The sequence below is a fragment of the Monopterus albus genome, unplaced genomic scaffold, assembly GCF_001952655.1.
Source record: "Monopterus albus unplaced genomic scaffold, M_albus_1.0 scaffold91.1, whole genome shotgun sequence".
In the NCBI taxonomy this organism is placed as follows: domain Eukaryota; kingdom Metazoa; phylum Chordata; class Actinopteri; order Synbranchiformes; family Synbranchidae; genus Monopterus; species Monopterus albus.
This window is the reverse complement of record NW_018127971.1, coordinates 418,937-439,759: the sequence shown is the minus strand read 5'-3', so window position 1 is coordinate 439,759 and position 20,823 is coordinate 418,937. Positions and strand designations below refer to the sequence as shown.

The 20,823-nt window shown below is 39.9% G+C and overlaps 1 protein-coding gene across 1 annotated transcript in view; it reads left to right on the top strand.

Annotated features, from left to right (window-relative positions):
• Positions 1–36: 36 nt before the first annotated feature.
• The window catches only part of dnah12 (dynein, axonemal, heavy chain 12), a 23,175-nt gene continuing 2,388 nt past the window's right edge, over positions 37–20,823 (top strand). The window contains exons 1-64 of the mRNA XM_020608068.1: positions 37–274; positions 369–438; positions 520–678; positions 796–991; positions 1,384–1,572; positions 1,692–1,845; positions 1,933–2,024; positions 2,124–2,302; positions 2,399–2,534; positions 2,651–2,776; positions 2,850–2,984; positions 3,554–3,747; positions 3,827–4,070; positions 4,159–4,344; positions 4,455–4,655; positions 4,801–4,995; positions 5,080–5,201; positions 5,290–5,425; positions 5,510–5,656; positions 5,796–5,915; positions 6,227–6,383; positions 6,471–6,643; positions 6,726–6,878; positions 6,982–7,221; positions 7,485–7,730; positions 7,895–8,014; positions 8,121–8,230; positions 8,377–8,557; positions 8,661–8,801; positions 8,916–8,999; positions 9,435–9,623; positions 9,846–9,965; positions 10,150–10,335; positions 10,413–10,564; positions 10,730–10,868; positions 11,027–11,193; positions 11,278–11,533; positions 11,628–11,924; positions 12,492–12,670; positions 12,885–13,077; positions 13,239–13,400; positions 13,500–13,694; positions 13,918–14,051; positions 14,136–14,298; positions 14,405–14,485; positions 14,574–14,750; positions 14,845–14,976; positions 15,112–15,201; positions 15,284–15,424; positions 15,534–15,775; positions 15,875–16,022; positions 16,136–16,281; positions 16,440–16,654; positions 16,741–16,933; positions 17,016–17,208; positions 17,299–17,471; positions 18,156–18,296; positions 18,432–18,590; positions 18,705–19,000; positions 19,090–19,343; positions 19,429–19,569; positions 19,683–19,820; positions 19,899–20,132; positions 20,232–20,420. Coding sequence (XP_020463724.1) covers positions 85–274; positions 369–438; positions 520–678; positions 796–991; positions 1,384–1,572; positions 1,692–1,845; positions 1,933–2,024; positions 2,124–2,302; positions 2,399–2,534; positions 2,651–2,776; positions 2,850–2,984; positions 3,554–3,747; positions 3,827–4,070; positions 4,159–4,344; positions 4,455–4,655; positions 4,801–4,995; positions 5,080–5,201; positions 5,290–5,425; positions 5,510–5,656; positions 5,796–5,915; positions 6,227–6,383; positions 6,471–6,643; positions 6,726–6,878; positions 6,982–7,221; positions 7,485–7,730; positions 7,895–8,014; positions 8,121–8,230; positions 8,377–8,557; positions 8,661–8,801; positions 8,916–8,999; positions 9,435–9,623; positions 9,846–9,965; positions 10,150–10,335; positions 10,413–10,564; positions 10,730–10,868; positions 11,027–11,193; positions 11,278–11,533; positions 11,628–11,924; positions 12,492–12,670; positions 12,885–13,077; positions 13,239–13,400; positions 13,500–13,694; positions 13,918–14,051; positions 14,136–14,298; positions 14,405–14,485; positions 14,574–14,750; positions 14,845–14,976; positions 15,112–15,201; positions 15,284–15,424; positions 15,534–15,775; positions 15,875–16,022; positions 16,136–16,281; positions 16,440–16,654; positions 16,741–16,933; positions 17,016–17,208; positions 17,299–17,471; positions 18,156–18,296; positions 18,432–18,590; positions 18,705–19,000; positions 19,090–19,343; positions 19,429–19,569; positions 19,683–19,820; positions 19,899–20,132; positions 20,232–20,420 — 10,791 coding nt within the window. The 5' untranslated portion in view covers positions 37–84. The remainder of the gene's footprint in view (positions 275–368; positions 439–519; positions 679–795; positions 992–1,383; positions 1,573–1,691; positions 1,846–1,932; positions 2,025–2,123; positions 2,303–2,398; positions 2,535–2,650; positions 2,777–2,849; positions 2,985–3,553; positions 3,748–3,826; positions 4,071–4,158; positions 4,345–4,454; positions 4,656–4,800; positions 4,996–5,079; positions 5,202–5,289; positions 5,426–5,509; positions 5,657–5,795; positions 5,916–6,226; positions 6,384–6,470; positions 6,644–6,725; positions 6,879–6,981; positions 7,222–7,484; positions 7,731–7,894; positions 8,015–8,120; positions 8,231–8,376; positions 8,558–8,660; positions 8,802–8,915; positions 9,000–9,434; positions 9,624–9,845; positions 9,966–10,149; positions 10,336–10,412; positions 10,565–10,729; positions 10,869–11,026; positions 11,194–11,277; positions 11,534–11,627; positions 11,925–12,491; positions 12,671–12,884; positions 13,078–13,238; positions 13,401–13,499; positions 13,695–13,917; positions 14,052–14,135; positions 14,299–14,404; positions 14,486–14,573; positions 14,751–14,844; positions 14,977–15,111; positions 15,202–15,283; positions 15,425–15,533; positions 15,776–15,874; positions 16,023–16,135; positions 16,282–16,439; positions 16,655–16,740; positions 16,934–17,015; positions 17,209–17,298; positions 17,472–18,155; positions 18,297–18,431; positions 18,591–18,704; positions 19,001–19,089; positions 19,344–19,428; positions 19,570–19,682; positions 19,821–19,898; positions 20,133–20,231; positions 20,421–20,823) is intronic.

The following is a 20,823-nucleotide window of genomic DNA, read 5'->3' as shown; positions in this document are numbered from 1 at the left end:
AGTATCTATATGCCCTCTGTATGACAGTTTTTATTTATTTATTTCTGTCATGCCTTTCCTATTTTACTTTGGCTGCATTTGCAGATGAACTACATGTCCCTAAAGCAGTGGGTGGCCCGCCACCCATACACACCAATTCAGCAGCAGTGGCTAGACTCCATTGTTTCCCGAGTCCCATCTAAACTTAAAGACAGCCCTGAGAAAATTAAGCTGCTACAGGAGCTCTGCATGGAAGTACGCAACGACTTTGACAACGTCATTATCAAGCACACAGGTATTTGTTTACATATGAATGCCTATGCTTGCAGAGCATTGTAGAACACAGGTGAACCATGTCTCATTATGCTTCATATATTCACCTCCTTTAGTGGACACAGTACTAAAGGATCCACAGATAGAAGAAACCATCTCAGAAAAACAGACAGTTCCCCAGCAAAAGTGAGTGTCTGATGTGCACAAATAATTTTTGTACAATAACCAAAGAGTTGTATTTTAAAACATACTTCCAATCTTTGGCAGAATTCTTGATATCGCTGAACCTTGGCATGATAGCTTTATCAGAAACCGCAAGACTATAAAATCAAATTTGCTCATTCTTCATCCGGTGATGCAGACTGTCTTGGATATTGGCTACTTGACATTTTCTCCACTGGTCCTGGTTGATCTTACAGGACTGAGGTAAGAGAAGTAATGAATGTAACATTACACAGTTAAAATAGGCACATAACTATGATATTTCACATTAGGTTTTGCTTAAGTTTCTTTTTGCTTTCATTTTGAATTGTGTTGGTTCAGGGCTTCACGCCCCTTGGATTGTAAGAGCATACAGAACAAGATGGCTGTTGAGTGTAAGAGGACAGAAGATCATATCATGAATACCTGGTTTCCGGAAGTCACCAAATTACTAACTAGTGAACAGATACTGGAAGGTGTTAAAAAGGCGAAACAGGACTCCTTCTATAACTGTGCATCCACCCTCATCTCCAATCAAGTGAGATAATGCTGATTATAGACTAGTTTGACTTGATAATTCTGAATGAATCATTCATTATTTAAAACATCACATCAAACTGTAGAAACAGTCCTTAGCTATAATAATGACTTACATTGTATTTTTTGGAAGTCAGTTGTTAGAATTACACATTGAAAGACAGCTAAAGACATTTTGACAACTAAAAATTGTCAAGGTTTCTCTCTTTACTGCTGCATATATTAGAAACTTAACTGGCGATGGATGATTGTAAGCTATAATGGCATCATTTAATGCAAAATATACAATTTGATTGATACTCGTTTTATTAGATGTGTATGTGTACTGTAGGGTTCTTTGAATGCATGTTACACATTTAGATTCATGGACATTTTTCTTTTGCAAATCCCCAGTTAAAATCCTTTCTTCAGAGAAGCGTAGAGGAGTTTGTCAGTTTGTTTGATCCAAGCGATCATCACTGTTTGCCCGTTTTCCGTATGGCCTTGACATTTGATGATGAAAAGATGGAAATTTATCCTACTGTACAAGATCTGGAAGCCGCTGTGTTTGGGATTCTTAATGCCATCACAAATACATTGCAGGTGAGTTTATGTGCAATACCCAGTTAAAGGTAAATGACCCTGTTAGGATCTTTATGGAACATTTTTTATGTAAAAATATCCTCAGAGCTAGTATTGAAATCTATGCCATTCATCCACAGAGAGTTCAGACGGCTCAGTCATGGCGGACAAAAGCCACATCTTTCTTTGTGGATGCTAGGGTGCCTGATCACGTCCTTGCTTGGGCTGAGGTCACTGTAAAGACTGCTCTGGAGAAGAATCTAGAGGAACCCAGCAAACATTTCCAGAGTTATGGTGATGTTACATAATCCAGTCACTTCCTGTCATTACATCATTGATTTTAATTCAGTTTATTGCTGATATTTCAGCTTTATTTTGCAGTTAACAGCTATGACTGGCTAGTCAATGGAACTGCGCAGGCCAGAGTGGACAGATTCATTGAAGAGGAGCACTCTTTTGATGAGTACACTAAGGTAACAATAAAATTCATAAACTTCAGTTCATGCTGCAAATGTTATGTCTTTCTTGCCTTGTTAATGACTGTCAGTGTGTAATCTCATGTTATTTTTAAGCAAGTGGAGGAGTTTCGTGCTCTGTCAAAGGAGATTATCAGCCTCCCAGCAAAAGCCCGCTTCACAATGGTCCATCTGGACTGTGAAGAACTAAAACAAGGGCTGTCCAACAAAGCCGAAAACTATGCTGAAATACTGCTGAAGAAACTGATCTCTAGTCATCGTGAGCAAAATCTGCAGTGAGTCACTTTTGTAACGGTCTTAAGCAAAGCTGTCCAGTGGTTAAAATACTCACATTGTGATGTACATTTAATACTTACTGTGTCTATTTAAAGGATCTGCTATGAATTTAAAACTATCAGAGAGAGAGCTTTGAAAGTTCCAGAAACTAGAGAGGACATGACTGAGATGACTGAATACATAAATTTCATTAAGACAAAGGGTATTGCAGAGCTCAATGAAAAACTAAAGGTGAGTAACCTGATTGTTGGTTCTGTCAGCTGTAGCTTAATTGCAAGTATACTAATTGACTTAAGTCACCTTATATCAGTTCTATTATCATTCACTACCACACTGTGTTCTGACAGGAAGCCTACTATAGAATGATCTACCTTTTGGATGCCCACATCATTGAGCCAGAGGATGTGGAGCTTAATTCAACTGTCTTTCTCTGGCCAAAAACCATTCGTCATGTCTTTGAGCTCCATGATGAGGTAATGCTCATGTGTCTGCTTACAACAGTATATCATGGATGACCTGATTCTGAATAGTTATGTCATTTTTTAGGTGATGCAAACGGCCAAGGAGAAAGGAGAGCAGGAGCTGCTTGCTGAAAGAGAAAAATTAATGATAAAGCTGGAGAAGTTGGGACGCAGGATAAAGGAGTTCTCATACTGCTCTGATCCTAAGATGATGCCCCAGGTACAGTATCACTAGCACTTTCATACAACCGTAAATAAATAGTTCAACATTTCAGGAAGTACACATATTCACTTTCTTGCTTGAAGCAGTCATACAACTACTATGTTTGATAATAATGCAGCCAGTTAACTTAGCTTAGCATAATGACTGAGAAGAGTGGGAAGCATGGGTCTGGTCCAAGGACAACAAAATTTGCATATCAGCACCAGCTAAATGTATTCCCTAGTTTCCAGGTCTTTAGTTAAAATAAGCTAAACGTCTGCTGGCTTCAGTTTCATTTTGAACAGCGAGTGGAATTGTTCTTCCCATATAATTCTTGGCAAGAAAGAATCTTTCCAATCAGCATAATCAGAATAGTAGAAAAGCAATTTGACATAATTGTAGTGAAGGGTTGGTCTGTGTGAATCAATTCTACTTTGCAGTTAGGACCTTTTCATTTTCTCCACTTCAACACAAAGCTAAGTTTTGTTTTGTGTTGTTTTTTTTTATCACCTTTTTAGATCACACATGGTAGATTTATTTTGGAAACATGCTGCAGGTTTAATTGTCATATTATCATTTTTTGGCAGTATGTTATGGATGTCAGAACAGTTCAGAAACTTCTACAGGAGGCTGAGGAGACTATCAGCTTCATTAACAAAGGAGAGGCCTTCTACAACTGGGACCTAACTTGTTTCCCAGAAGTTGAGCTCATCAAAGAGAACATTGAGCCATATCAGAAGTTGTTTGGACTTGTGCTAAAGTGGCAGCAGACAGAGAACAGGTCAGATTTTAGTTTATTGTATGTTGTGTTTTAATTTAAAAAATATTCCTTAGTAAGCTTCTATCCTCTTTGTGTATAGGTGGATGGACGGTTCCTTCGAAGGCCTAGATGGCGAGAGCATAGACACAAAAGTGGATGAGTTCTTTAGGGAGATCTTCAAGATGCTGAAGTTTTTCCAACAGAAACAGATCAAGGCTGAACAAGAGATGGAGAACATTCATGGCAAGTCTAGGAAACAACCTAGTGAGGATGATGCAAGAAAGCCAGAAAACCTCACAATACATTTGTGTTCCACTGTGATGGAGCAGATTAAAGAGTTCAAGGTATTTTATATAATAATACTGAGGCTTGTAGTAAGTGGAGTCTTGTGTGATACTAAACCATTATGTGAAATGTGCCTTGTGTCAACAGAACCATATCCCGGTAGTGTCTGTCTTTTGTAACCGGGGCATCAGAGCTCGCCACTGGGATCAGATGTCAGAGATAGTGGGGTATAACCTCACTCCTGACTTTGATACTACACTACGTAAAATTCTCCAACAAAACCTGACTCCTTACCTGGAACAGTTTGAGTCTATTAGTGCTGCTGCTAGTAAAGTGAGACTCCTGAAAATTTGTATTTGCTTCTATAGCACTTGATGAAACCTATAATCCTAAATGTGTGTGTTGAATGTCACAGTATATATCCACATTATGTGTCTCTACAGGAGTTGTCACTGGAGAAGGCTATGCAAGACATGGTACATGATTTGGATGGTGCTTCTTTCAATCACCAGCTTTACAGGGAGACTGGAGTATTCATCCTGACTGCCTTGGATGAGGTTCAGACAATGCTGGATGACCAGATTGTGAAGACTCAGACTATGAGGGGATCACCATTCATTAAACCCTTTGAAAATGAGATCAAGGTTAGCTTCAAGTTTCAGAGCATTTATTTAGCTAATGATAATGAATAAATGCAGACATTGCATGAGAGTTCTGCCAGCTGGACATGTTTAAATTCTGCTCATAACCAGTCATGCACAACTTTAACGTCTTGTTATTTGACCTCAGCTGTGGGAGAAGCGTCTGCTTCATATCCAGGAAATCATAGATGAGTGGCTGAAAGTGCAGGGCCAGTGGCTTTACCTGGAGCCCATTTTCTCTTCTCAAGACATCATGCAGCAGGTTCCTGAAGAGGGGCAACTTTTCCAGATTGTTGACAAAAACTGGAAAGAGATCATGAGACACTGCGTTAAGGACCCTAAGGTACTTACATTGACCACATTTAAAAGAAAAAAAGAAAATCTGAAAGACTCATTGTTTCAGGTTGCTGATGATTTGTAATCACAGGTTCTGCCAGCAACCTCGTTTCCTAGTTTGCTAGAGAAATTGCAAAATGCCAACAGCCTCCTCGATAGCATTATGAAAGGACTGAATACCTATCTGGAGAAGAAACGTCTATTTTTTCCACGGTAAACAAAAAAGTTTGCAAGTGCCTCTTTTGTCAAGAGCTTTGTTAACATCACAGATTCTTATCCTTGTTGAAAATGTCCCCACCAGGTTCTTCTTTTTGTCCAATGAAGAAATGCTGGAGATTCTGTGTGAGACCAAGGACCCACTACGAGTGCAGCCTCATTTAAAAAAATGCTTTGAGGGTATTTCTAAACTGGACTTCCTGCCAAATCTGGATATCCAGGTAAGGCAGTGACACATATTGTTATAGTTATATGGCACCATGATTGATAAACCATTGTTAAACTGTATAACTGTCCTTGCTCAGGCCATGTATAGCAGTGAAGGGGAGCGTGTCCAACTAATCCAGCATATCTCCACATCTGAGGCCAAAGGAGCTGTGGAGAAGTGGCTGGTGCAGGTGGAGGATGTGATGCTTTGCAGTGTCAGAGATGTAATCGCCCAATCAAGGGTGGTGAGATCACTGTTTCCTGTATCTTTAATAATATTCAGTACTGTGACTTGTTAATGCTAATACCATTATACTGGGTATGGGTCATATGTTTCATCTAGACATTCTCAGGTTGGTCTTAATATAGTTCTTACACTGACAGGCCTATGCTGAAACAGCACGGAGTCAGTGGATCATGGAGTGGCCTGGGCAGGTGGTGCTTTGTACCTCACAGATTTTCTGGACCTTGGAGGTTCATGATGCCATCAGAGCAGGGGCTGATGTAGGCTTTTACAGTTTTTTTTCTTACTTTTAATAATTATGACATAATTTGTGGAAATTATGCTTTTCTGAATATGAGAAGATGTATTTCTGAAAATGTTTATTTAAAATCACAACTTGATTTACCACTACTTCATCCCAGTCTAGTAATGGTGCTGTGCACCTGTTATGAATTTTTATAGTTTAGAGATTCGGAGTAATGATGTGTTTCACTTCTGACTGACCAGACTTTCTCTAGATCAGTATGACAACTTAATAGTATTTAATACTTTGGGTAAAAAATTAAAATAACTGGGCTTTTCTTCTCTGTAGGGTTTGAAGAACTACTATCAGCAACTCCAAAGTCAGCTGAATGATATTGTGGAGTTGGTGAGAGGCAAACTGCCCAAACAAACACGGATCACTTTAGGGGCACTGGTCACAATTGATGTCCATGCAAGGGATGTGGTCATGGAGCTTATTGAGAAAGGTACTTCGTGGTGCAAAATACTGAGCTAATAACAGCACTTAGAAAAACTACTTTTCAAATCTAATAATAGCTGTCTGCTTTTAACAGGGATATCACGTGAAACAGACTTCCAGTGGCTAGCCCAGCTTCGTTATTACTGGAGCAATGACAATGTTCATGTTAAAATAATAAATTGTGATGTTAAGTATGCCTATGAGTACCTGGGGAACTCACCACGTCTAGTCATCACTCCACTGACTGACAGATGCTATCGAACTCTGGTAAAATATTTTTTATTAGATCCACACTGCAGAATGATCTGATATTTTAATATTAAATTCCAAAACCCTTCTTCTGTTTTAGATCGGTGCATTCTACCTGAATTTGGGTGGTGCACCTGAAGGTCCGGCTGGAACAGGAAAGACAGAAACCACCAAAGATCTAGCTAAAGCTCTAGCGGTGCAATGTGTGGTCTTCAATTGTTCTGATGGACTGGATTACCTTGCTATGGGCAAAGTAACATGAGCAAAAAAAAATGTTGAATGTATATTTATACTTATAATGCCATAGTTAGAAATCAAACCTTCTTTAACATGTAATTTGGTGCAACATCTCATAGTTTTTTAAAGGTCTGGCTTCCTCTGGTGCATGGGCATGCTTTGATGAGTTCAACCGTATTGAGCTGGAGGTGCTGTCTGTAGTAGCCCAGCAGGTACTCTGCATCCAGAGGGCTATCGAGCAGAAGTTGGAATACTTTGAATTTGAAGGAACAATGCTCAAACTCAATCCCAATTGCTTTGTGTCCATCACAATGAACCCTGGCTATGCGGGACGCTCAGAACTTCCAGACAACCTTAAGGTCTTTAATCAGTGAAATATTGTGGCTCTTCATTGTCAAAGATGAATATACTGTATTGGCTATTACATATTGTGTATCATTTGTGATATTAATCAATGTTTCAGTTCATTCAACCAACTTTCCAACATCAAATTATACACTGTGATGTGCTGATGCTGCTTTTAAACTCCTTCAATTAGTAATAATAGAAAATGTGCTACTGTCTAACATTGGCATTAACAGATTTACAGTATGTAAATTTCTGTCTTTTCTTTTCTGTGTAGGTGTTGTTCCGAACAGTGGCTATGATGGTCCCCAACTATGCACTGATAGCGGAGATCTCGCTGTATTCGTATGGCTTCCTCAATGCCAAACCTCTGTCAGTGAAGATTGTGATGACCTACAGGCTCTGTTCTGAGCAGCTCTCCTCCCAGTTCCATTATGATTATGGCATGAGGGCTGTCAAAGCTGTACTCATTGCTGCAGGAAACCTCAAGCTCAAGTTTCCTGATGAGAATGAGGACATACTGGTATTTGAGCTGAATGAGTGCATTTGCTAATCATTTGTCCATACAGTGTCCTTGAATGAGTGCATTTGCTAATCATTTGTTCATACAGTGTCCTAAGTGAGAAGTTTTTTGGTTTTTCAGTTGATATGCAGTCATTGACCATCCACTTTTTCCACATGTTGCAGCTCCTGAGGTCCATAAAGGACGTTAATGAGTCCAAGTTTCTCTCCCATGATATTCTGCTATTCAATGGAATCACCAGTGATTTGTTCCCAGACATCTCCCTCCCTGAGGCTGACTATCAGGTCAGATAAGTTGATGCCATTACTTGTTCTTTTGTAGTAAATCTAAGAATGCCTATGCATTATTAATATTGAATTGTATAATCAGTTTTTTTCATATCCTTGGTAGCTGTTTCTAGAGGCTGCTGTAGAATCCTGTAAAAAGCACAATGTACAGCCAACAGAAGTCTTCTTACAGAAGATAATTCAGACATATGAGATGATGATAGTCAGACATGGGTATGTTATATTTCCCATCTTACCATAGAACTTACCATCTTACCAGATTCTTATCATATTTCCAGTTATATTATTTCACATGACTAGGATGTGACCTGAAGGGAATATTTCAGAAACAATAGTGCATCTATTTTACTGTATATCAGGTTCATGCTTGTGGGAGAATCCTTTGCTGGGAAGACTAAAGTGCTACACGTTCTTGCTGACACTCTGACTCTTATGAATAAGAGAGGGTATGGTGAGGAGGAGGTCATTTTCATGACATTAAACCCAAAATCCATCACCATGGGACAGCTGTTTGGGCAGTTTGATCTAGTTTCCCATGAGGTAGGCCCATTAATGGAGCGTCTTGTATTTATCCTGTAATACATGGTGTAATGAGACAACAGGTGGGCTTTTGTTCTCACCTTTTGCTTTTCCATGTCATCAGTGGACAGCTGGGATTGTGGCCAACACATTTCGTGAGTTTGCATCAGCTGACACACCACACCGTAAATGGGTGGTGTTTGATGGTCCCATAGATACACTGTGGATTGAAAGCATGAACACTGTGCTGGACGACAACAAAAAGGTAAATAAGAGACATTAAAAACCTTTGACACTGTTGTATTTCTAAGTTTTATGTAGTATGTACTTGTTTCTCACATTGTGAGCAAGATTTTTATTACTTTACACTTCCTCCAAGTTGTGTCTGATGAGCGGTGAGATCATCCAGATGTCCAGTCAGATGAGTCTGATTTTTGAAGCAATGGATCTGTCTCAGGCTTCTGTAAGTTAGATGTTTGGAATAAAAGATGCTTTTTTTCTGGCATAATTTAGATTTGATTTTAATATCCAGTTTTAAAGTTTAATAATTCCTTTTGCTGGAGGGTTATCAAGATGCTTGATTAGCATTTGATTAGCCACTTGACCTTTGTAAACAACTATTACATGGTGTGTCCACCAGAGAGCAGTGACAAGTAGATTTTTCAATTGTATCATGTGTAGCTCAGTATGTAAAAAAAAATCTAAGGCTTCCAAATTAAGATTATTTATTCTGAAAATAGTGATATTGTCCAGTATATTGTTATTGGATTAGTTAAAATCCCAACTATTTACATCAGTATCATCTTCAAAAACTTGTTATTAGTCAGTTATAGTACCTAGACTGACCAAAGAATATAATGATGTCATGAAAAGGTCTTGTTATTTTCTCCCACTGCAGCCTGCCACAGTCAGTCGATGTGGTATGATCTACATGGAACCATCTCAGTTGGGCTGGATGCCCTTGGTGATTTCCTGGATGAACACGCTCCCTGATGCTCTGCAGAGCCCAGACAACCGCTCCCTGCTGCTGGAGCTATTTCAATGGCTCCTGCCGCCTGCCCTCAAGATGCTGCGTAAACAATGTAGAGTAAGTGGCCACAGGCCCCAGAACAATCCAGGCACAAATATCTGTAGAATATTTAGAAGCTTACATTTTTGCATTGCTCTGGTAGCCACATAAGTTACATGCCACATAACTGCAACATTCCTAGTTTGGTTCTGGCTATAAGCTACTGTTAAGTAAAGGCTAAAGACAATAATATTAAAACCAAAGATGTTTTGTCATGCTGCAATATGGTTTTCTTTACAGGAAGTTGTTTCCACTAGCAACAGTAACGCTGTGGTGTCCTTGTGTCGACTGTGTGAGATGCTGCTCACTGAACCTGTAAATGAGCATCCTGAGGATAAAAATATTCACACCTGGATCATGGTAAAAGGACCGAATCATTATATCATCTTTAATAACATTATAACCTTACCTTGCTTTAGAACTGCACCTTACAAACCTTTGTATCTTCATGTAAATGTTTCAGTGTTTTTGTATTTTCACTTTCTATTTCAGTTAAATTATGTTTTTGTATGACATCTCTCCTTGTCTTTCTTTATTATCGCAGGCAGCTTTTGCATTCTCCCTGGTGTGGTCTGTGGGTGGGAGCTGTGATGCTGACAGCAGAGAGAAATTTAGTGCATTTTTCAGAGTGACTGTGTCAGGAAAGACAGAACATCCAATCCCTGCCACTGTGGGAAAATGGGAGTGTCCAATGGATGAGAAAGGCCTGGTGTATGACTATTTTTATGAGGTATTGTGTACTAATGTCACTTACAGGTTTTTCACTTGTGTTTAAATCAGTAAATCAGATTGTGATCTCTTACACAGTTTAAAGGAAAAGGCCGGTGGATTCACTGGAATGATGCCATCAAGAATGTTAGCTTGGGGGATAAAAACACCAAAGTGCAGGACATCATTGTACCCACCATAGACACAGTTCGATACAGCTACCTCATGGACCTCTGCATCAGCTATGGAGTGTAACTATTCATAGGGGTCACAGTGACATTAATCAACACAAATGTTAGAAATGTCTTGTCCGTGCATGCTGTTTTTCCTATTAGAACTCATTCTATATTACCCTAAAATTTTTTTACATTTAATCTAATAACACATATTTTGACTTTTTTTGTCACTATATTCAGGCCTCTGCTGTTTGTTGGTCCTACTGGCACTGGGAAATCATTGTATGTGAAGGAGAAACTGATGAACAATCTGGACAAAGATCGGTTTTTACCCTTCTTCATCAATTTTTCAGCCCGCACTAGTGCCAACCAAACCCAGGTCAGAAGTTAGGAACCATGGTTGAAAGATTTTGGATTATTATGAAAAGATAAACAGAGTACATTATTAATCCAAGATGTTATGAGATCATCTAAACAAGCAAGAAAGTGTAATCCTTTTAATTTAGTCTTTTATTATGTATTTATTGCATATTTCAGAATATCATCATGTCCAGGTTAGATAAGAGAAAGAAGGGAACGTTTGGCCCACCCATGGGAAAGAAGTATATCTTCTTTGTAGATGACATGAACATGCCTGCATTGGAACAGTTTGGAGCACAGCCTCCTGTGGAGCTTCTTCGACAGTACATAGATCATGGAACCTGGTAGGAACCATCCACTTTTAGATGCCAGAGGAGTAAATTTACTGAATGGAAGAATTTATTACCTCATTTGTTATTTTTGGGCAGGTATGACCTGAAGGATGCATCCAGCATTACTCTTGTTGACCTCCTGCTCATCTCAGCTATGGGTCCCCCTGGCGGTGGGAGAAATGCTGTGACATCTCGCTTCCTGCGGCACTTCAACATTGTTAGCATTAATGCCTTCAGTGATGACACCATGGTTCGCATCTTCTCCAACGTGGTGGCCTTTTATCTTAAAAACTCTGACTTCCCACCTGAATATTTTACTGTTGGCAACCAAATAGTCGCAGCTACCATGGAAGTGAGTCCCTTAAAGACACACAGTGGTATCAAAAGAACTTGTTTTCATGTGTAAAATGCTTTTATCAATCATATTTTGGCTTCAATTCTCAAAGGTGTATAAGAAAGCCAAGATGAATCTGCTTCCATCTCCAGCCAAGTCTCACTACACCTTCAACCTGCGGGACTTCTCACGTGTTATCCAAGGCTGCTTGCTGGTGAAGAAGCAGTCTCTGAAGAACAAGCACACTATGATACGCTTGTTTGTCCACGAGGTCTTCCGTGTCTACTATGACCGTCTGGTGGATGACAAAGATCGAGCATGGCTCTACCAGCTGATGAACAGCATTCTCAAAGATCACTTCAAAGAGTCTTTTGACCAGGTGTTTGACCACCTGAAACAAGGCAATAAAGTAAGCTGCCATTCAGTTTTATTAGTTTTTTTTTTTTTGTACACTGGAAAATATTCTTTGTCTGAGTATGTGAGATAAGTGTACAATGAGATCTGCAGACACAGAGCCAGTAGTCAGTTGGTGTGGTGGCTCAGTTGTTAGCACACATCTCCCAGCTTGAAGATTAAAGGGTTAAAACCATGTTGGACAATGCTCTTACAGGTGTTGCCTGTGTGACGTTCTTATCTAAGAACAAGAATAGCAGCATGTTTTTAAAAAAAATTATGTATTTTATTTTTAATTTGATCTTGTTTTAAGAAATCCTGTCAAGTGAAAATAATTTTTGGCAATGTGGTATCATGCAGTTTTTACTATTATTATGTTTCCTATTATGTTAGTAGGAAAGAAGAGGAGCTGTTTTGTAATGCCCTGCTTCCATGGATCTAAAAAGTTTTTATATATATTTTTGAATATTTTATACAAGCACATGAAACATCACTAACTGTATTTGTGCTCTCTTAATAGAAAATGAAACAAATTGAAAAATGTATGTTTTAATTTGTGCCATCAAATGTCTTTCTTTTTCAGCTGGTTGAGGAAGATATGCAGAATCTTCTGTTTGGTGACTACATGAACCCTGACCTAGAGGATGGTGAGCGCCTGTATGCTGAGGTGCCCTCAATGGAAAGCTTTGCTGAGGTGGCGACGTCATGTCTTGATGACTACAACCAGATGCACAAGAACCGCATGAACCTTGTCATCTTCCGGTAAATAGCATTGATGCTGCAAAGTTAATTCAACTATATGAACTGCAGTCACATTGTTAAAGAATTTGAATTCTTATAAGACAGTAGAGATTTTTCAACTGAACATCCAGCCAAATTATGTGATTTTTTTACACAGCAAGTTAGAGTTCGATAACTCAGTCTTTGCATGGAACTTTAATTAACTGAAAAAAACCCCCCTCACTGCATAATGTAGCTATGTCCTGGAGCATCTGTCCCGTATCAGCCGTGTGTTGAAGCAGCCAGGAGGCAATTCCCTGCTTGTGGGAGTGGGGGGCAGTGGACGCCAGTCCATCACCCGTTTGGCCGCATCCATGGCCCGCATGACCATGTTCCAGCCTGAGATTTCTAAGAGCTATGGCATGACTGAGTGGAGAGATGACCTCAAGGTTAGCTGTATGGTTTACGTCAGAATTCTGTGTCCTGTTATTCTAATGCTTTGTGCGTAGTTTTGTGTTCTTACTATTTTATATGTTACCATTTTTTATGTTCAAACAGCTGTGAACATATTTTAACCTACTTAGTCTCCATGGTCTTCCATATACTACAGATGCTGCTGAAAAATGCTGGGGTGAAGGGTCAAAAGACTGTGTTCTTGCTAACTGATGTTCAAATCAAAGACGAGGTTTTTCTAGAAGATGTGGACAGTATCCTGAACTCAGGAGAGGTGCCTAACCTGTTTACCATAGATGAGAAACAAGAAATAATGGAGGTAGGGGTATTATAAACCCTTATAGATCCTATTATATCTATAAAAGCCCTATTCATTTATATATTTACTATAACTCTTACACCTTTTCTCCTTTTTTAGGCAGTACGCCCCATTGCCCAGGCGGGTAACAAGAATTTGGAGTTGAGCCCTTTGACTCTGTTTGCATTCTTTGTGGCTCGCTGTAGGGAGAACCTGCACATAGTTGTGGCCTTTAGTCCCATTGGAGATGCCTTTCGAAATCGCCTGCGACAGTTTCCATCTCTTATCAACTGCTGTACCATTGACTGGTTCCAGGTACTATATAAGCATTAGGAAGCATTCATTTATGGTTGCATTTAAGCACTGTATCTCCATTAAAACATACTTCATCGGTCAATCAGATAGCCACCTGCACTCCAATGAGAAAACATCAAAGTTTAACTAACAGACACTATTATTGATAGGGTCAGCATCTGTTGTTGCATGCTCTTGTTTGGTTCCTATCCTCACCATCCTTTTTGTGTCTTTGCCCTGATAGCCATGGCCAGAGGAGGCTCTTGAGCAAGTAGCCAACTCCTTCCTGGAGTCACTAGATATGAGTGAAAATGAGAGACAGCAGGTTATACCCATCTGCAAAAAATTCCATACCTCTTCCAAACAGCTCTCAGAGAGGTATGAGCTGTGGCTATTTATTACTCATATATTCAAAGGTAAAGTGCATTTAGTCCTTAATTACACTATTGTTTTTTATTGCAGATTTCTCTCTGAGCTTGGTTGCCATAACTATGTGACATCCACATCCTATTTGGAATTGATTGCAGCTTTCCGTCTGCTGCTCACTCAGAAAAGAGACACTGTCATGAAAGCAAAAGAGAGGTATACCAGTGGCTTGGATAAACTAGCTTTTGCTGAATTTCAGGTATATACAGCACCACGTTTACCTAAGTTCTTTTGTTTTTGTCTTTTAATGCTGTGCATACCCTTGCCATGACTTATTTTGTTATTTTAATAATGTCTTTCTGTAGGTGGGTGAGATGAAGATGGAACAAGCCAAAATACAGCCCGAACTGGAAGCAGCAAAGACAGAAAACACCAAAATAATGGCGGTGAATAAATCTTTATTCACCTTAAATCACATATACTGTATATATGACTTCACTGACTTCATACATATACTACTGTGATGACTTTCAGGTGGTTGAAGAGCAGTCTTTGAAGATGGAAGCTAAACGTAATGTTGTGCGTGCTGATGAGGAGGCAGCAACTATAGCAAATAATGAGGCTGAGGCTCTGAAGAAGGAGTGTGAGAGTGACTTGGCTGTGTCCATTCCTGCCTATTTGGATGCTAAATCTGCCTTGGACACTTTGAAAGTGAACACTGTTCAATTATACAGCTTTTTTGTACCATGTTAAGACCATTGCAGTTTAGACAGTTGAATAAGTTGAGTTCCCTCTTTCATTTCAGCCCCCTGATATTACAATTGTGAAGTCAATGAAAAATCCTCCTTCAGGGGTGAAGCTGGTGATGGCAGCTGTGTGCGTGATGAAGGACATAAAGCCCGATAAAATAACTGACCCAGCTGGGACTGGAAAAAAGGTTGGACTAAGACATATATCTTTTTATTTAAGCTGTGATGGTTGTGATTGTCTGCTATTTATTTTTAGCAAAAGCTCATGACTCTGCAATTTGTATTAATATCCTGATGAGTAGCGTGTTTTTTTCTTTGTCTAGGTTTTGGACTACTGGGGTCCAAGCAAGAAGTTACTGGGCGATATGAACTTTTTACAAGATCTCAAAAATTATGACAAGGAAAATATTCCTGTGAGTGTCAGGAAAACAACAGTCCTATTAAAGAGAGCACTTGTATTTTGATCTGATTATCTCTACTATCTCTTCATGACAGGTCCATGTCCTGCAAAAAATTCGTAGTGAGTACATGACTAATCAAGACTTTGACCCCAGTAAAGTGGCAAAGGCCTCCTCTGCAGCAGAGGGCCTCTGCAAGTGGATCAAAGCATTGGAGTTGTTTGACAGGATGAACAAGGTGCAGTGTTCCTGGATTTGATCAAATTTATTCTCATGACCAGTCTTGATAACATGTGTATGCTTGCTTAAACTCATTTTTTGTTTTCAACCACTCCCCGTGGTTTTAGATTATGGCTCCTAAGAAGGCCCGTCTTGAAGAAGCCCAGAGGTCCCGAACAGCTGCCATGGCCGTGCTGGCCCAGAAGAAAGCCGAGTTAAAGGAGGTGGAGGACCATTACAATGAACTTCAAAAAACCTTGAAGGAGACGACAGAAAACAAGGTTCAGTTGGAGTTACAGTGGGAAATGTGTACCATGAAGTTGGAGAGGGCTGAGAAACTCATTAATGGTCTGGGCGGAGAGAAGACCAGGTGATGACGATGATGCACAAAAATATTTTTTAGTTTGTTATTTTCAGCAATTAAATCATTTACAGTTACTCCACTGACTGAAATCATTTCTGCCTCTAGATGGTCTAAGGCAGCAGATGACCTGCAGAACATATATGACAACCTGACTGGGGATGTTCTGATCTCTGCTGGTGTTATTGCCTACCTTGGAGCTTTCACTTCTGGCTTCAGGGAGGACTGCACCAAATCATGGACCAAACTCTGCCAAGTAACAGTTCTCCAGTTCTCCAGTTCTTTATTTAGATATTTGTTTAGTCATTGTCTTTAAATTAATAATTAATTAATTGCTGATCTTTCTTTCACCTACCTCAAAATCTTTAGTCAAGGAACATTCCATCTTCAGATGACTTCTCTCTTAGTAAGACCCTGGGGGATCCCATTAACATCAGGGCATGGAACATTGCAGGCCTTCCCAGTGACGCTTTCTCTGTTGACAATGGGGTCATAGTCAGCAATTCCCGTAGATGGTGAGTCTGTTTTGATGAATGGTGGTTGCTAATTAAACGTGTCACAAAATATCCAGTTTTTGGGTAAATGAGTAAAATAGGAGTATTAATAAAACTGGCATTAGATGTGTACAGTTTACCTAAGATTTATCTCATCTTTAATGTTTGTGTCCTCACAGGCCCTTGATGATTGACCCTCAGGGTCAGGCCAACAAGTGGGTGAAGAATTTAGAGAAGGACAACAACCTGAGTGTAATCAAGCTGACCGACGCAGACTACATGAGAACTTTGGAAAACTGTGTTCAGTTTGGAACACCCTTGTTGCTGGAAAATGTAGGGGAGGAGCTGGATCCCTCACTGGAACCACTGTTGCTCAAACAGACCTTCAAACAAAGTATGGTATAGTTGTCAGATGAATATCTGAGATTTGAGTTTAAACACTGTGAAAATTCTAAATTCAGAAATTTTTGTTTCAACTAGGTGGTGTAGACTGCATCAGGCTTGGAGAGAGTGTGATTGAATACTCTTCTAATTTCCGTTTCTACATCACCACTAAGCTGAGGAACCCCCATTATCTACCAGAACTGGCCACCAAGGTGTCCCTGCTCAATTTCATGATCACCCCAGAGGGCCTGGAGGACCAGCTGCTGGGGATTGTGGTTGCCAAGGAGAGGTAGTAATGATCACTTTGGTATTCTACTGAAATACTTTTTGTCACCTTGTTAGAGCCTTGTTTCGGCTTCATCTGCTCACAGGCCAGAACTGGAAGGGGAGAGAAATGCGCTAATCCTGCAGTCAGCTGAAAATAAGAGGCAGTTAAAGGAAATTGAGGACAAAATCTTGGAGACACTGCAGTGCTCCAAGGGAAATATTTTGGAGGACGAGAGTGCTATTCAGATTCTAGACTCTGCGAAGATCATGTCCAATGAGATTACCGAGAAACAGCAGGTGTGAACCACAGAGAAAATGAGATATGAATTGTGAATGTGCTATATGGGAAACTTGGTAAATTAACTTCCAACCGTACATATTCCCCAGATTGCAAAGAAGACAGAGATCCAGATAGCAGAGTCTAGAGAGGGGTACAGAGCCATTGCCAAGCACTCCTCCATCTTGTTCTTCAGCATTGCTGATCTGACCAACATAGACCCTATGTACCAGTACTCTCTCAGTTGGTTTGTCAACCTCTACATTAACTCTATACTAGACAGGTGAGTGGTGCACACGAAGAGCATTCTGCAGTGCCCCAAAAGAGGTCTGTCACTGAGACAGATCTGCTGGGATTTTAAGACTGTACTAGCAGTTTAGTTAACATTGTTGTCCATCTGTTGTACATGAACAGAAGCTTGAATGTCACACAAGAATCACACTTTTGACAGCCAGCTCACCTAGTATCTGTCTGGATGTCAGGCTCAGTTCTTGTCTGAGTCAGAACTACAGTCAAATTTTACATCATAATATCTTTTAACTTGAACCACATCTAGGAAAATGTAATTCTATCAATAAACCACACATTTGTGATTAAGAATAGAGTAAAAGCAAAAAGTATTCTTAAGCAGCATCTGGAGGTGAGGGGGACAAATTTGAAGATATGGTCTTTACACATAGGAAATATACATTTTTGTACTATATTAACACAAGTAGCGTTTGAAGATATTGCAAATATGTATTTTTGTATGCTAAGCATTTTTGACTTAAGTGGCACTAAGCAGTGGTAAGAAACTGAGCGCTTTCCTCAGTCAGTCAGCAAAGATTCAGTTAGAATTTGTTATTGTGAGACAAAGACAAATTCCACACTGTGGTAGTTGATGTAGTATATGCATAGGCTTATTTAACTTTTAGGAGATGTTCTTTGTTTGTCTCAAGCGCCTTATGCTTTGGCTTTTATTCATCAGTAACAAGTCCAAGATCCTGGAGAAGAGGCTTCGATACCTGATTGATCACTTCACCTATAGCCTGTATTGCAATGTGTGTCGCTCTCTGTTTGAGAAGGACAAACTTCTCTTCTCCTTCCTCCTCTGCTGCAAGCTGCTCCTGTAAGTGGTAAAACTACTGGGGGACATTGATTAAATGAATTAGGTTTATGTGATTTCAAGTTTTAACCAAGTTCTTAATTGAAAATACAACATCTGAATTATATAATGTGCTATCTTATATTGATATTTTGTCAGAGCAAAACAGGAGATTGGATACTCTGACTTCATGTTCTTGCTTACTGGAGGCGTGGGCCTGCAGAACACCACTGCAAACCCCGACCCCAGATGGCTACAGGACAAGAGCTGGGATGAGATCTGTAGAGCCAGTGAACTGCCTAGCTTACGAGGAATAAAGTAAAAAGCATTACTCACTCAGACAAAGATTTCCTTCCATTAGTTGTCTATGCTGTTTGTCACTATGAATTACTCTTGACTAATGGAGTGAACATGAGTTTATTTGTTACACAGAGAGGCTTTCATCAAGTGCCCAGAAGACTTCAAGCCTATTTATGACAGCAATGAGCCATGCAACATTTCCCTGCCCAGTCCATGGTGTGAACAACTCAATGACCTGCAGAAAATGATCCTTATTCGCTGTCTCAGGCCTGATAAGATAGTGCCAGCTGTGATTGAATATGTGACTGGCAAACTGGGGAAGATGTTTGTACAGCCCCCTCCTTTTGACCTGAGTAAGAGTTACCTGGACTCCAACTCCACCATCCCACTTGTGTTTGTGCTTTCTCCAGGAGCTGACCCCATGGCTAGTAGGTCTTACAGTACCAAGGGTTGGTAGTCAATGTTTCACACAGTGCCACCCCTGAAAATCATTACAACTAACATTATCCTTCCACAGGTTTACTGAAGTTTGCCAGTGACAAGAACATGGACGGTGCCAAGTTCCAGTCCATCTCTCTTGGTCAGGGCCAGGGCCCCATTGCTGCTAAAATGATATCCACAGCTAGGCAGGAAGGGACATGGGTGTGTTTGCAGAACTGTCACCTGGCTGTTTCCTGGATGCCCACCCTGGAGAAAATCTGTGAGGATTTAAGTCCAGCGACATGCCACCCAGACTTCCGCCTTTGGCTGACAAGCTACCCTTCATCGAAGGTAAAGCATAGTTCATTTTATTCTGAACATGTGCATAGAGAGATTTCATTTGAGTCTAAAGAAATAACTTCCTTTCTTATATCAGTTTCCAGTGACTATCCTGCAGAATGGAGTGAAAATGACAAACGAGCCTCCTACAGGACTCCGTCTCAACTTACTACAGTCTTACTTGTCAGATCCTGTTTCAGATCCAAACTTCTTCAATAACTGTCCAAATAAGGAGCTGGTGGGTCAGGGAGAAACTCGTTTTCATTTTGTATGCCACAGGAGTTGGCATTTATTTATTTAATTTTTCTGTCACACAGGGAGCATTCTCTGACTCTTTGATTTCTCCACCAGATTTGGGAAAAGCTCCTGTATGGATTGTGCTTCTTCCATGCTCTTGTTCAGGAAAGAACGAAGTTTGGTCCACTGGGCTGGAATATTCCCTATGGCTTCAATGAGTCCGACCTCCGCATAAGCACCCAACAGCTACAGGTATTCATTCAGAGACTTAGTGGCTGAGTTTCTACATCACAATAATTTCAAATGCATGTCATTTCTTTTCCTCTTTAGCTGTTTGTGAACGAATATGATGAGGTGCCCTTCGAGGCCATAACGTATCTGACTGGAGAGTGTAACTATGGTGGCCGTGTGACAGATGACTGGGATAGGCGGCTCCTGATGACTATCTTGGCAGACTTCTACAACAAGAACATCATTGAGAAACATCGCTACCCTTTCTCACCTAGTGGTGACTACTATACTCCACCTAAATCTATCTATGAGGACTACATTGAATTTATCAAGGTAATAATCACATAAGCTAACACACATCAAGAGGACAGATTTGTTTGTTTTTTTAATATGATGATTTCCAACTGAGCAAAAGTATCTTTGCTGTGTTAGGAACTTCCATTCAGCCAACATCCAGAGGTGTTTGGGTTGCATGAAAATGTGGACATTTCGAAAGATCTTCAGCAGACAAAGTTACTGTTTGAGTCACTGCTACTCACCCAGGGTGGTGGAGCTAAGGGAGGAGGTAGCTCTGGGAGTGACAACACACTGTACGACATAGCAAATGACATCCTTACCAAGGTATGAACTTGTCAAATCTTTTCATTTTAACTATGCTAGAGAAATATTTGTCATCTACAACTGTGGTCCAGACAAAAATATCTCAAAAACTATTTGTTGGACCCATATTAAATGTCCCAGAAGATGGATCCTAATGACTTTGGTGATTCTCTGACTTTTTTGTTTAAACATTAATTGTCCTCTCAGGATAAACTGTAATAACTTTCCGATGACTTTTATTCCAGCACCATAATTGGGTCAGATTTTTAATTTGTTCAATACCAGTAAAAATAATGACTGCAATCAAGCTCAGCTGTACTTTGTGTTTATTGTACATTTTTGAATATTTGCATTCTAACACTATAAACTCTGACAATGAACATGGTAAACATTATTCCTGTTGAGCATAAGCATGTTAGCATTA